Source organism: Pongo abelii, chromosome 15, assembly GCF_028885655.2.
Source record: "Pongo abelii isolate AG06213 chromosome 15, NHGRI_mPonAbe1-v2.0_pri, whole genome shotgun sequence".
NCBI lineage: Eukaryota > Metazoa > Chordata > Mammalia > Primates > Hominidae > Pongo > Pongo abelii.
In genome coordinates this window covers 48998240-49013484 of record NC_072000.2, presented here as the reverse complement: position 1 = coordinate 49013484, position 15245 = coordinate 48998240, and the positions used below count along the sequence as shown (strand labels likewise).

The 15245-nt window shown below is 40.0% G+C and overlaps 1 protein-coding gene across 7 annotated transcripts in view; it reads right to left on the bottom strand.

The window, feature by feature from the left end:
• The window catches only part of TOGARAM1 (TOG array regulator of axonemal microtubules 1), a 116431-nt gene that overhangs the window by 21041 nt on the left and 80145 nt on the right, over positions 1-15245 (bottom strand). For 6 of the 7 annotated variants that reach the window (XM_054530066.2, XM_063715570.1, XM_054530068.2 and 3 more), the window contains 5 exons: positions 12369-12474; positions 11288-11523; positions 9627-9785; positions 3807-3933; positions 1836-1954 (listed from right to left, as the gene is read on the bottom strand). In XM_054530066.2, the coding sequence (XP_054386041.1) occupies positions 1836-1954; positions 3807-3933; positions 9627-9785; positions 11288-11523; positions 12369-12474 (747 nt within the window). Of the gene's footprint in view, positions 1-1835; positions 1955-3806; positions 3934-9302; positions 9430-9626; positions 9786-11287; positions 11524-12368; positions 12475-15245 lie in introns of those variants that run through there. The other variant, XM_054530069.2, reaches the window with a different exon arrangement.

Genomic DNA, 15245 nt, shown 5'->3' with positions numbered 1-15245 from the left:
CCTCAACAAAATAGGCACAGAAGGAACATACCTCAACATAATAAAGGCCATATACAATAAACCCACAGCCAACATCATACTAAACAGGAAAAAGTTGAAAGCATTCCAAGAACTGGAACAAGTCAAAGATGCCCACTTTCACCACTTCTATTCAACACAGTACTGTAAGTCCTAGATAAAGTAATCATGCAAGAGAAAAAAATAAAAGGCACCCAACTGCAAAAGTTAAATTATCCCTGTTTGCTGATATGATCTTATATCTAGAAAACCCCAAAGACTCCACCAAAAGACTCTTAGATTTGATAAGCAAATTCAGTAAAGTGTCAAGATACAAAATCAACTTAAAGAAGTTGTAGATGACACAAACAAATGGAAAAACATCCCAGGTTCATGGATCAGAATAATTAAAATGACCATACTGCCAAAAGCAGTCTACAGTCTGAATGCAATCCCTATCAAAATACCAATATCATTTATCACAGACTTAGAAAAAACAATCCTAACATTCGTGGCTCACTGAACCTTATTTGGAACAAAAAAAGAGCCCAAGTAGCCAAAGCAATCTTTTTTTTTTTTTTTTTTTTGAGATGGAGTCTCACTCTGCCCAGGCTGGAATCCAATGGCGTGATCTCAGCTCACTGCAACCTCCGCCTCCCGGATTCAAGCGATTCTCCTGCCTCAGCCTCCCAAGTAGCTGGGATTACAGGCACCCTCCACCATGCCTGGCTAATTTTTTGTAGTTTTACTAGAGACGGGGTTTCAGTACATTGGCCAGGCTGGTCTCGAACTCCTGACCTCGTGATCCACCCGCCTCAGCATCCCAAAGTGCTGGGATTACAGGTGTGAGCCATGGTGCCCAGCCAGCCAAAGCAACCTTAAGCAAAACCAACAATGCTAGAGGCATCACATTACCTGGCTTCAAATTACACTATAAGGCTATAAAACCCAAACAACATGGTACTGGTCTAAAAACAGATACATACATTAATGGAACAGAATAGAGAACCCAGAAATAAAGCCACATATCTACAACCAACTGATCTTTGACAAAGCTGACAAGAACATACATGGAGGAAAGAGCACTCTTTTCAATAAATGATGCTGGAGAAATTAGATTGCCATATGCAGAATGAAACAGTATCTCTTACCTTATATAAAAATCAACTAAATGGATTAAAGACTTAAATTTGGGACCTACATTTATAAAAATACAAGAAGAAAATCTAGGCAGTACTCTTCTGGACATTGGTCTAGGTAAATAATTCATGACTAAAACCTCAAAAGCATAGGTAACAAAAACCACCAGGCCCGACTAATTTTTGTATTTTTCTGGTAGAGAAAGGGTTTTGCCATGTTGCCTACACTGATCTCGAACTCCTGAGCTCAAACAATTCTGCCTGCCTCAGCCTCCCAAAGTGCTTGGATTACAGGTGTAAGCCACCGCTACTGGCCTTCCAAATCCTTGTAATGCTTTCATTTTCTAAAGGTTTTTTTTCCCTCTTTAACCATAATTATGTATTACTTTACAATCGGGGGAAAAATAAAGGCTATAAATTTTTAAAAAATTAATCAGAGTTGTCCAAAATAGGCCTAACATTGACAAGTTCAATAACACTAAAGCATTGCTAATGTCTAGTGCAAATAAAAGGAAGTTACTGTAAATATATAATTGCCTTATTAAATCTAATTACCTCACATTTTCTGGATCCTAAGCAAACTTTTAAAACTCCATTAAATTTTGGCAAATACCCCTGGGGTAGTTTATGAAAACAACCAAATGAGACTACTATCACAAGGGAGTAATTTCTCTGATGAGGACTATTACATCATCTTACCTTTCAGCTGAATTGAAAGCATCTCTAGAAACAGATGATGATCTTGTATTTCCAACACTGCCAGTATGAGATCGTCTTCCTTTTGCTGAAGGAGTATCTAATGGTATCTCCCCCAAACCCTGCAAGTAAATATAAAAGTAGTATAATACAAATTTTAAAACTAGTAGTGAAATAATTTACACAATGTAATTTTCAAAGTAGGCATCATTGATTTTTTAAGATGGAAAGTATTTTAATAATCTGGTATACTTATGCTTTAAAGAGTATGAGATATATAAAACACCTTGTAGTTAGCAGTAAATTAACAAAATACAAGACTAATGGGAAAATATATATTGATTTGTAAAAACGAGTTAAAAACTAAAAATTAATATGCTGCATTTTGGGCTGGGTGCGGTGGCTCACACCTGTAATCCCAGCACTTTGGGAGGCTGAGGGAGGTGGATCATCTGAGGTCAGGAGTTCGATACCAGCCTGGCCAACATGGGGAAACCCTGTCTCGACTAAAAGCACAAAAACTAGCCGGGCATGGTGGTGTAATCCTAGCTATTTGGGAGGCTGAGGCAGGAGAATCCCTTGAACCTGGAGGCAGAGGTTGCAGTGAGCTAAGATCGTGCCACTGCACTCCAGCCTGAGCGACAGAGCATGACTCTGTTTAAAAAAAAAATAATAATAATAATATGCTGTATTTTGTAACTACTCTTCTTAAAGCTTAACATCTATGTAGAATATAGGAGCACAGTCCATAAACACTGAACACTGTTGTTCCTATGCAACATTAGGAGTGTGAGAATAAACATTTTGATGAGAACTATTTAAAACCTTTCCTGTATTGGAAAGACTCACAGATGCAATCTGCTTCATTTCAGTCAGATTATTTTTTTTTGCATGGTTATATTAATAAGTTCTAATATGAACTAAGCTGAAACCTTCAAGCTCAACGGGCAGAAAAAAATGCTCTAAAATGTCTATTACAAAGATAATATTATCTTTGTAATATTATTCCTTCATAAGTGAGTCCTTATCCCAAGGTCATCAGAGAGAAATGACATAAATTACAATAGAAAAATTTTACTTTATTAAACATATTTTTAAAATAACGTATAAATAGATTACTTTTCATATTTTGTTTCACTTGATATTCTCTCAGTCACTCATTTCACAGACATTACTGAATTCCCATTATCTACCAGGACAAATAAGACATGGCATGGCTGGGCGCATTGGCTCACGCCTGTAATACCAGCACTTTGGGAGGCCAAGGCAGGTGGATCACCTGAGGTCAGGAGTTCAAGACAAGCCTGGCCAACATGGTGAAACCCTGTCTCTACTAAAAAATACAAAAAATTAGTTGGGTGTGGTGGCAGGCACCTGTAATTTCAGCTACTCAAGAGGCTGAGGCAGGAGAATCGCTTGAACCCGAGAGGTGGAGGTTGCAGTGAGCCGAGATCACACCACTGCACTCTAGCCTGGTGACAGAGCAAGACTCTGTCTCAAAAGAAAAAAAAAGACATTGCACTTACCCTCAAGGAGCTCCCTATAAACGTTCTGCAGTGTGGTAACAGCGCTAATAGTGGAACATACAAGGTAAATAAAGCAGGGACTAAACATGGTAAACATTATTATCCTCATTTTATAAAGTGAGAATTCTAGTTAGAGAAATGAAGAGGCATGTGTAAGTTACACAGTTGCTAACTGTTAGAGCTGCAATTCAAACCCATGTCTTGTTAACTCCCATAAGCCAAACTATATTCTACCAAACATCAAGCTTCTGTGCAATAAACATTTACTTCCAAGGCTTGACAATACGTATGTCTACTTAGTATTGTAATTGTTGAAATGCTATTGCAGATATAGTCCAAATGATTAACAGAGAAATAATCAAATAAATAATTATTCCTATCCTTTACCTGGATGTAAAAACAAGCTTTGCTTATAAAGTTGTTTATAAAACAAACTTTTTCCACATACCTTTTGCTGTAAGTTTCTAACAGAGTCCTTAATATATGGCAAATCTTTAGATGGGACATACTTTTCAAGCATTTTTTCAAAGTTAGGATGACACATCATGAAGAACAGCATCTTTCGACCATAATACCTATGAGTATTTGAAAAATAGGTATATTACTTTTTAGACATTAATAAGCTCAGTTTCTGACCCTAGATGCATTGTTTCAATAGAAAAAAAAACACCTATCAAATATCAAGATTACCATTCCTATTTTAAATAACCACCAAAATATAGATATCCTAACTGTATAGGATACCCTAGAGGGTATAGATGGTCCTCGACTTACAACGGTTTGACTTATAATTTTTCAACTTTACAATAGTGTGAAAGACATATGATTCTGTGGAAACCATACTTTGAATTCTGATTTTTTCCATGGTTAGTCATATGCAGGATGACACTCTTTTAAGATGCTGGGCAGCAGCAGCGAGCCACAGCTCCCAGTCAGCCATATGATCACCATACTCTACAATGTACTGTGTTGCCAGATGATTCTGTCCAAGCATAGGCTAATGTAAGTGTTCTCAGCATGTTTAAGGTAAGGCTTGGCTACGTTATGATGTTTGGTAGGTTAGGTGTATTAAATGCACTTCTGGCTTATGATAATTCCTATTCATGACGGGTTTATTGGGATATAACTTCATTGTAAGTTAAGAAGCATCTGTGGCCAGGTACAGTGGCTCACGCCTGTAATCCCAGCACTTTGGGAGGCCAAAGCAGGTGGATCACAAGGTCAGGAGTTCGAGATCAGCCTGGCCAACATGATGAAACCCCGTCTCTCCTAAAAAAAATACAAAAATTAGCCAGATGTCTTGGCGCGCTCAGGTAATTCCAGCTATTCAGGAGGCTGAGGCACGAAAATCATTTGAATCCAGGAGGTGGAGGTTGCTGTGAGCCGAAATCACGCCATTGCACTCCAGCCTGGGCAATAGAGTGACACTGCATCTCAAAAAAAAAAGCATCTGTTGGGATGCTCCCATAATCTCCCTTTAAAGTCACTGTCTTCAAATCCTTCTGCCATGTGCCAGATAGAGAGACAAAGCTTTGATTCTATTTTTCAGGCATCCCAAGGTCCATATCAATGCTGGCATTTGGAAGAATTGTGAAGTTTTCCTCCATCCTGGGCTCCTTGCCCATTGACCATTTGCTGTCCACCTAATGGCCAGATGTTCTGGCCTGAGTCAACCCTCCCTAGGTCCTGCATTTCTCACTCTCTGTTTTTCCCTAGCCAAAACTTACCAGGGTTCTGATTCTTCAAAATCCTATTCTTTACTACCTAAAATACATCCAAGGTTAGTTGATAAAATTGTGACTGATATGTTAATAAAGGTAATAATCTCAAAAACTAGGTTTTTTTATTTATATGAATTTTAAAATAATCATCTTAGCATAATACTATAAGCCCAATGATTCTAATGGTGGAAATTCAGAGATCATGGAAGTGAATACTGGAGATATTTTAGCACACAGATGTCTTATACTACCTTCAAAATAATACCACACTATTCATCTTCAAGGAGGCTGGGCCCTAAAATAAATCACAGTTACATTTTTACTCACAACTTGGAATATATGGCACAAAAAGAACCAGAGAAGAGGCTGGGCGTGGTGGCTCACACCTGTAATCCCAGCACTTTGGGAGGCCAAGGCAGGCGGATCACTTGAGGCCAGGAGTTAGAGACCAGCCTGGCCAACATGGTGAAACCCCGTGTCTACTAAAAATACAAAAATTAGCCAGGCGTGGTGGCACATTCTTGTAATCCCAGCTACTCAGGAGGCTGAGGCATGAGAATCGCTTGAACCTGGGAGGTGGAGATTGCAGTGAACTGAGATCGCACCACTGCCCTCTAGCCTGGGGGACAGAGTCTTGGGGGAAATAAAAAGGAATGAGAAAAAGGCAGGCTTTTGTGGGGTTTTGTGGATGGGGGGGATACAGGATGATCTTAAGACCACCCATCTTGACCAGGCGCAGTGGCTCACACCTATAATCCCAGCACTTTGAGAGGACAAGATAGGTGGACTGCTTGAGCCCAAGAGTTCAAGATCAGCTTCAGCAACATGGCAAAACCCCATCTCTACAAAAAATACAAAACTTAGCCAGGCGTGGTGACACACGCCTGTAGTCCCAGCTACTCGGGAGGCTGAGGTGGGAGGATCACTTGAGCTCAGGAGGCGGAGGTAGCAGTGAGCCGAGATTATACCACTGTATTCCAGCCTGGGCTAAAGAGCAAGACCCTGTCTCCAAAAAGAAAAGGATCACATATCTCAACCTGACTCCTTCAAATGTAATGAAATTGCAGAAAGAGAAGTGATGTCAGAGAATAAATACTACCTTTCTCCATAACCAGAATAAGGTCTATATCCAGATAAGTAGCTCCTAATCAGTTATATTTTCAAGGGCAATTCTAATGTTTAGCCTGGAATGTTAAGGACTCTAGGTCTATTATAGGGGGCCCAATGATATGAGAAAGGCTAAAACAAACAAGTCAGCAGAGAACAGGGACACAAAATGTGAGAAATATAAAACTCGAAAATTAATTGTAACCATTTTATAATTTTATAACTTTAAATAAGAATCTAAGAAATGACAAAATGGGCTAGAAAGAATTACTATGCCATCAAGAAATGGTTAAGTAAGGAAGCACGAGACGGCCATGAAGAAATCTTTTCTTTTTTTTTTTTTAACAAGGTGATAGAGAGGGAGAAAAGAACATCTTTTATTCCTAACTAGCCTATCATGATCTAACCCTCTTGAATTTTTTTGAACATTAACGTGACATGCAGAACTTTAAAATGGTTCCCCAAAGATGTCCTGCTCCAATCCCTAAAATTTGTGAATATAATAAGATATCACTCCCAAGATTATGTTATATCATATAGTACAGTTAACCTTAAAGTAATGACATGATCTGGTGGAATTAATCTAATCAAACGAGCCCTTAAAAGCAGAGAGCTTTCTGGCCGGGTGCGGTGGCTCACGCCTATAATCCCAGCACTTTGGGAGGCCGAGGCAGGCGGATCACGAGGTCAGGAGATCGAGGTCATCCTGGCTAACACAGTGAAACCCCATCTCTACCAAAAATACAAAAAATTAGCCGGGTGTGGTGGCAGGCACTTGTAGTCCCAGCTACTCGGGAGGCTGAGGCAGAATCGCTTGAACCCAGAAGGCGGAGCTTGCAGTGAGCCGAGATCGCGCCACTGCACTCCAACCTGGGCGACAGAGCAAGACTCTGTCTCCAAAAAAAAAAAAAAAGCAGAGCGCTTTCTGTGACTGGTACAAAAAGAGGAAGTCTGAAAGATCCTATGAAGGGGAGCTCAACATGTTATTGCTGGCTTAATAACAGAGGAGGGTTGCATGCAAAGAAATGTGAGTGGTGTTAAGGAGCTGAGCAAGGACCCTCACTGACAGCCAGCAAGGAAATGCAGACCTCAGTCTTTTTTTTTTTTTTTTGAGAAGTTTCTCTCTGTCCTGGGCTCCTTGCCCATTGACCATTTGCTGTCCACCTACTGGCCGGATGTTCTGGCCTGAGTCAACCCTCTGTCTCACTCTTCATCCAGGTTGGAATGCAATAGTGTCATCTTGATTCACTGCAACCTCCACTTCCTAGGTTCAAGCGATTCTCCTGCTTCAGCCTCCTGAGTAGCTGGGATTATAGGCACACGCCACCACACCCAGCTAAATTTTGTATTTTTAATAGCGATGGGGTTTCATCATGTTGTTTAGTCTGGTCTTAAACTCCTGACCTCAGGTGATCTGCCCATCTCCAACTCCCAAAGTGCTGGGATTATAGGTGTGAGCCACCACGCCCAGCCGACCTCAGTCTTATAACCACAAGGAACTGAATTTGGCAAAGCCCAGCACTGCTATCACCCTGATTTTGGCCTTCTGAAACCATAGGCAGTGAACTGAGGTGAGCCATGCCAGACTTCTGACCTAAAGAACTCTAAGCCAAAAAATGTGGTTGCCTTAAGCTCCTGCATTTGTGTTAAACTTTACACAGCAATGGAAAACTAATATATTTACTTTCTGTATTACCTTTAGGTATAATGAGTTCCATAATATTAACTCCAGATACCTAAAGTAATGAACATCTTTGTCTTAAAATAATAAACATTTTATATACTTCTTTAATCTTTATGACTCAGATTCTTTTAAAAAATTATCCTTTTTTTTTTTTTTTTGAGATGGAGTCTCGCTCTGTCTCTAGGCTGGAGTGCAGTGGCTGAAGAGATTCTCCTGCCTCAGCCTCCCGAGTAGCTGGAACTACAGGCGCATGCCGCCATGCCCGGCTAATTTTTGTATTTTTAGTAGAGATGGGATTTCACCATGTTGGCCAGAATGGTCTCAATCTCTTGACCTCGTGAGCCGCCCGCCTCAGCCTCCCAAAGTGCTGGGATTACAGGTGTGAGCCACCACAACCAGTCTTTTTGTTTTTTTTTGAGATGGAGTCTCGCTCTGTTTCTCAGGCTGGAGTGCAGTGGCACAATCTCAGCTCACTGCAACCTCCGCCTCCCAGGTTCGTGTGATTCTCCTGCCTCAGCCTCCTAGGTAGCTGGGATTATAGGCATGTGCCTGGCTAATTTTTATATTTTGAGTAGAGGCGGGGTTTTAACCATGTTCACAGGCTGGTCTCAAACTCCTGACCTCAGGTGATCTACCTGCCTCCACCTCCCAAAGTGCTGGGATTACAGGCATGAGCCACCGCACCCGGCCATATATCATTACTATAAAAATTTTAGATTTTATATGGGACATTACTGGTCACCTAGTCTACCCTTCCTAATTTTATAGACAAGGAAACAGAGACTAACAGAAATTAAGTAACTTGCTTAAGGACAAACAATGATGGGGACTAGAAATTTAACATAAGCATCTGACTACATCCAAAATTTCTGTCACCACCACAGCCATTATACCATCCACATCTTAATTATTGTGTTGTCTTTCTCTGACTGTTCTTAAACTTCATAAAACTGTTTTTCCAGTACAACCATCAGAAATTTGTGTAGTTTTCAGACTGCAGATATCTCATGTTTTGTAGGATAATATATTGTTATGCATTATTCCTGTATTTTTCTTTCTTTTTTTTTTGAGACAGAGTCTCGCTCTGTCACCCAGGCTGGAGTGCAATGGCGCGATCTCGGCTCACTGCAACCTCTGCCTCCCGGGTTCAAGCGATTCTCCTGCCTCAGCCTCCAGAGTAGCTGAGATTACAGGCGCCTGCCACCACACCTGGCTAATTTTATTGTATTTTTAGTAGAGACAGGGTTTCACCATGTTGGCCAGGCTTGTCTCGAACTGCTGATCTAGTGATCCACCTGCCTCAGCCTCCCAAACTGCTGGGATTACAGGCATGAGTCACCACGATCGGCCTTATTCCTGTATTTTTCATGTGTACCTATTTCCTTATTTTACCTGATTGCTTGGAAAATATATCATTTTCCCCTAAATGCATTACCTTACATTTGCCCATAATGAAGTTCTTCTGCCACTTTTCTGCCCACTCATACAGTCTTGTGCCGTTTTCATGAAGTTCATCCCTGTGACTTGGCATCTCACTACCCAGAAGTATGTAGTGTCATCTGTAAATTTGGAGAATTCACTGTGCACTCCCTCAAGAATATTTACAAACTGGTTAAATAAGACCATCCCCCAGCACCAATCCCTGGGACCCCACTTCTCCATTTAGAAAATGTTCATTCTTCTTTAAACTTTCTTTCTTTCCCTACTTTTAAGCCCTTATTAATAATAGATTTAGCAAACATTAGCAGATATTCACCTGGTTTCTTGTGAACTGTCTTGAGCAAACTTAGCAGCAGCTGGTAATATACGTTCAGCCATATCCTTTGCTGCAGATAAAATACGTTCTGGTTCCATAAATTCCAATACATCTGATAAATGCTGGGCTGTACACCTTCTTACAGCAATGTGTAAATGGCTACAAGGAGACATGATCAATTAAAACAGAGTTGTTATATAAACTATTCTCCAAATATATATGGATCTATGGGTTGTTTTTGTTTGTTTGTATTTTGGTTTTGTTTTTTGGGACAGGGTTTTGCTCTGTCACTGAGGCTGGAATGCAGTGATGCAATCATGGCTTACTGCAGCTTTGACCTCCTGGGTTCAAGTGATCCTCCTGCCTCAGCCTCCCAAGTAGCTGAGGCCACAGGCATGTGCCACCACACGCAGGTAATTTGATTTTACTTTTAGTACAGACGAGGTCTCGCTATGTTGCCCAGGCTGGTCTCGAACTTCTGGACTCAAGGGATCTTCTCACCCTGGCCTCCCAAAGTGCTGGGATTACAGGTGTGAGCCACCATGCAAGGCTAAAGATCTATCTTAAAGTTAAATGATTTAACAGCTCCTCAACAATCATCCTGTGAGTCTAAAATGTCAAATTATTTGCATTACTTATCCCTTCCCCACAAGTTTAAAGCAAAACACAACTGACATTTAGTTATAGATCTATGAATGTAAATAACATTATTGGAATAACAATAGGGTAACGTTATTACAATAACTTTTATTGAGCTAAAAGTAGATATACCATTTGATCTAGCAATCCTACTACTTGGAATCTACCCAAACGAAAAGTCCTTATGTGAAAAAGATACTTGCACATGTATGTTTATAGCAACAAAATTCAAAATTACAAAGATGTGGAACCAACCTAAGTGCCCATTGACTAATCAGTGGATAAAGAAAATGTTTTATATATATGTGTATGGATTTTTAGTAGAGATTTAGTAGAGAGTGTATATATATATATATACACACTATGGAATACTACTCTGCCATTAAAATGAATTAAATAGTGTCTTTTGCAGCAAACTTGGATGGAGCTGGAGGCCATTACTCTAATAATGGAGTGAAACACCAAAAACCATATGTTCTCACCTATAAGTGGCAGCTAAGTTATGAGTATGCAAAGTCATACAGGGTGATATATATAATGAACTTTATATAATGAACTTTAGAGAAAGAAGGAGAACAGGAGGGGGGCGAGGGATAAAAACTACACATTAGGTACAATGTACACTACTCAAGTGATGGGTGCACAAAAATCTCAGAATTCACTATTATACAATTCACCCATGTAACAAAAAACCACTTGTATCCCAAAAGCTATTGAAATAAAAATTAATAAAAAAATAGTAATTGTAAGGCTCCTAAAGCCAAATTGCCTAGATGATTTTGTGTGGCAGACATTTTGCTAGGCGCCCAAGGGACAAAAGAAGTATACATATTCTATGAGAAAAATAATAAAAACATTATTCTTTTCATAATCGGCACGTAGTATAATGTTTATCTCATAGGAACTTTTTAATAAATGTTTTTTGACTGATATACTACTAAGATTTGCTTCTTTTCTACACTCCCGATTGCAACATTTCATTTTTAGTTCAAAGACATTTCAAGGTTAATTTTGAACATTACCTTTGTCCACCATTGATAAGAGAAACAACTGCACGTGCAGGAGTTACATTATTAACCATAGCTCTCAATGCTTTGTCAACATCTTCTCTTATAAATGTATTTGATTCACCAGCCTTGTGTAACAAAACTTTTACTGTGGTATCTAGCTCTTGATCCATGCTCTTTTTCAAATAAGTGAAAAGATCACTTAAACAGACCACAGCAGCACGAGAAACTCCAGAACGTAAATTTTTCACCTAAAAAAAAATTCAAAATGTACATTTTGCTGATATTCTGCAAGAAAATCACTAATAATAACTTGGAAAGGAATTTTACAATTTTTTTTTTTTTTTTTTTTTTGAGTTAGGGTCTCGCTCTGTCGACCAGGCTGGAGTGCAGTAGCATGATTTCGGCTCACTGCAACCTCTGCCTCCCAGGTCCAAGCAATTCTCGTCCCTCAGCCACCTGAGTAGCTGGGATTACAGGTGCACACCACCATGGCTGGCTAATTTTTGTTATTTTTAGTCAAAATGGGGTTTTGCCATGTTGGGCCGGCTGGTCTCAAACTCCTGGCTTCAAGTAACATATCTTAAACTGGGCTTACACCTATAATCCCAGCACTTTGGGAGGCTGAGGTGGGTGGATCACCTGAGGTAAGGAGTTCAAGACCAGCCTGGCCAATATGGTCAAACCCTGTCTCTACTCAAAATACAAAAATTAGCCAGGCCTGGTGGTGTGTGCCTGTAATCCCAGCTACTTGGGAGACTGAGTCAGGAGAGTCTCTTGAACCTAGGAGGAGAAGGTTGCAGTGACCCCGGATCCCACCACTGCACTCCAGCCTGGGCAACAGAGCAAGACTCCGTTTCAAAAACAAACAAACAAAACCCCACATCTTAATATATATTATCTTTTGTCCTAAGAATCAACATCTATTAAGTTTCTCTTAATGTTGCAAATTAAGACATGGACTACTTTAATTAAATACAAGCCTTTTATATCATATGGTACAGAGTTGTTTAAAAATTTTAAAGGTCAAATAAACATAGCATATTTATCCTTTGTTATTCTAACAATCCTTAACTCATCTGAAAAACAAGTTTACCTCTTGAACAACTGCAAAATTTGTTTCATGCAACTTTGTGTTCAGTATCTCAGAATGAAAAGCAGCTAAGCATCTAATAAAATTCAGTCCCTCAATTTTCTTCTCCCTATGGGAAAAAGAAATGACAAGATCATTCGTTAAATGGGACTCAACTGGAACAAGATCACAAATGTCTTATTTTCTGTGTATGGAATATTGCCAAGGAAGAGGTTCAGAAAGGTGAAAAAGGTTCAGAAGAAAAGTTTGAGTTTAGCAGAGGTTGGTTCATGAGGTTGAGGGAAAGAAGCCATCTCCATAACATAAAAGTGCAATGTAGGCTGGGTGCGGTAGCTCATGTCTGTAATACCAGCATTTTGGGAGGCCGAGGCAGGTGGATCAAGAGGTCAGGAGTTCGAGACCAGCCAGGCCAACATGGTGAAATGCTGTCTCTACTAAAAATACAAAAATTAGCTGGGCGTGGTGGTGGACACCTGTAATCCCAGCTACTCGGGAGGCTGAGGCAGGAGAATCACTTAAACCTGGGAGGTAGAGGTTGCAGTGAGCCAAGATCGCACCACTGCGCTCCAGCCTGGATGACAAAGCAAGACTCCGTCTCAAAGAGAAAAAAAAATAAAAGTGCAATGTGATGCAGTAGGTGCTAATGTAGTAGCTGCAGCAAGTTATCCAGAAGATCTAGGTAAGGTAACAGATACAAGTAGCTACATGAAACAGCAGATGTTCAATGTAAATGAAACAGCCTCCTATTAGAAGATGCCATCTAGGACTTTCAAAACCAGTATGATTCTTAGGTGCTAAATTTTCAGAATTGAAGTTATGTTAGCATGCATGAAAACAACATTAATCTCCTTATACATCTCCATCAGAGCTCATGAGTGACCAGGTACACTGTCAATGAGCAGTAATATTTACTGTGATTGCTAAAATTACCACAGCCAGCCACTACCACCCTGATCAGTCAGCAGCCATCAACATCAAGGTAAGATTCTCCACTAGCAAAAAGATTACAACTCACTGAGGGTTCAGGTGATCAGCAGTATTTTTTAGCAATTAAGTATTTTTTAATTAAGGCATATTGATTTTTTTAGGCATAATACTACTGTGCACTTATTAGACTACATTATAGTGTAAACATAACTTTTATATCTTTTAGATTTAAAAGATTATAATTATATTAACTTACACAATCTGTAATTGTGTACCTATACAATTATAATATAGATATAATTGTAGATCTGTGTATTTCTCCTTAAATTTCTATTAGTTGTTTTCTTCATGTATTCTGAAGCATTCATGCGTGCTCTCTCTATATATATTTATGTGTGTGTCTGTGTGTGTGTGTGTGTGTGTTAGGACTGATACATCTTCTTGATGAATAGACCCTTTTATGATTTAACAATAGGCCTGGTTAGCTGATCCTTCATTATCTGTCCCTTGGTAATAAAGAGTTACAATTTTTGGTAAGGATTTAAATTTTTTTCCCTAGTGTTCTAGAGAGCTACCAAAGTGCTTTCTGTGAGGAAGTCCCATGGTCTGGTTTATATCTTAACAGTATCAACAGCTGTTATATGAGATGGAATAATAATGCAAGCATAGAAACCAGTGAAGAAACTACAACAGCCATGTGGGAGATAATTACGGCATGAACTAGAGGGATGGCAGCAGAGACTGCAGTAGGTAATTGGTTTCAGGATATGTTCTGAAAATATAAGAATTGATGGAATGTAAAGAAATGAGAGGCCAGGTGCAGTGGCTCACACCTATAATCCTAACACTTTGGGAGGCTGAGGCGGGCGGATTGCTTGAGCCCAGTATTTCAAGACTAGTTTGGGTGAAACTCTGTCTCTACGAACAATACAAAAATTAGCCAGGCGTGGTAGTGTGCACCTGTAGCCACAGCTACTTGTGTGGCTGAAGTGGGAGGATCACCTGAGCCCACAGAGGTCGAGGTTGCAGTAAGCTGTGATCGTGCCACTGCACTTCAGCCTGGGTGACACAGTGAGACTCTGTCTCAAACAAACAAAGACAAAAAAAAGTCAACCCCGACTTGGAATGAACAACCAAATGTGTAAGGCAGGGCTATTAACTAAGACAGTGAACACTGAGGGAGAAGTATATTTCAGATTAGGAAGAGGGCAAATAAGAAGTTCTGTGTTAAGAATTTTTATCTCTATGTTCTTGTGCTATATTAAGAATCAGTCTGTAGTTTTCCTGTCTTTGTATGGTTTTAGTATCAGAGTAATGGTGGCCTCAATCAATGAGATGAGAAGAACTCCATCTTATTCAACGTTCTAAAAGTATATGTAGAATTGGTATCTTCGTAAAAATTTTGGGATAAACTATCAGAAACTGAAGGTTTCTTTGTGGAAACTTTTTTTTTTTTGAGAGGGAGTCTTGCTCTGTCACCCAGGCTGGAGTGCAGTGGCGTGATCTCGGCTCACTGCAACCACCACCTCCTGGGTTCATGTGATTCTCCTGCCTCAGCCTCAGGAGTAGCTGGGATTACAGGCATGTGCCACCATGGCTGGCTAACTGTTGTATTTTTAGTAGAGATGAGGTTTCACATGTTGGCCAGGTGGTCTCGAACTCCTGACCTCAAGTGATCTGCCCGCCTTGGCCTCCCAAAGTGCTAAGATTACAGGCGTGAGCCACCACTCCTGGCCTCTATGTGGGAAAATTTAAACAAAAATTGAATTTCATGAATAGATACTGGGTTATACAAGTTATTATTATTATTACTTTTTTGAGATAGAGTCTCGCTCTGTTGCCCAGGCTGGAGTGCAGTGGTGTGATCTCAGCTCACTGCAACCTTCTCCTCCTGGGTTCAAGCGATCCTTGTGCCTTAGCCTCCTGAATAGCTGGGATTACAGGCATGGGCCG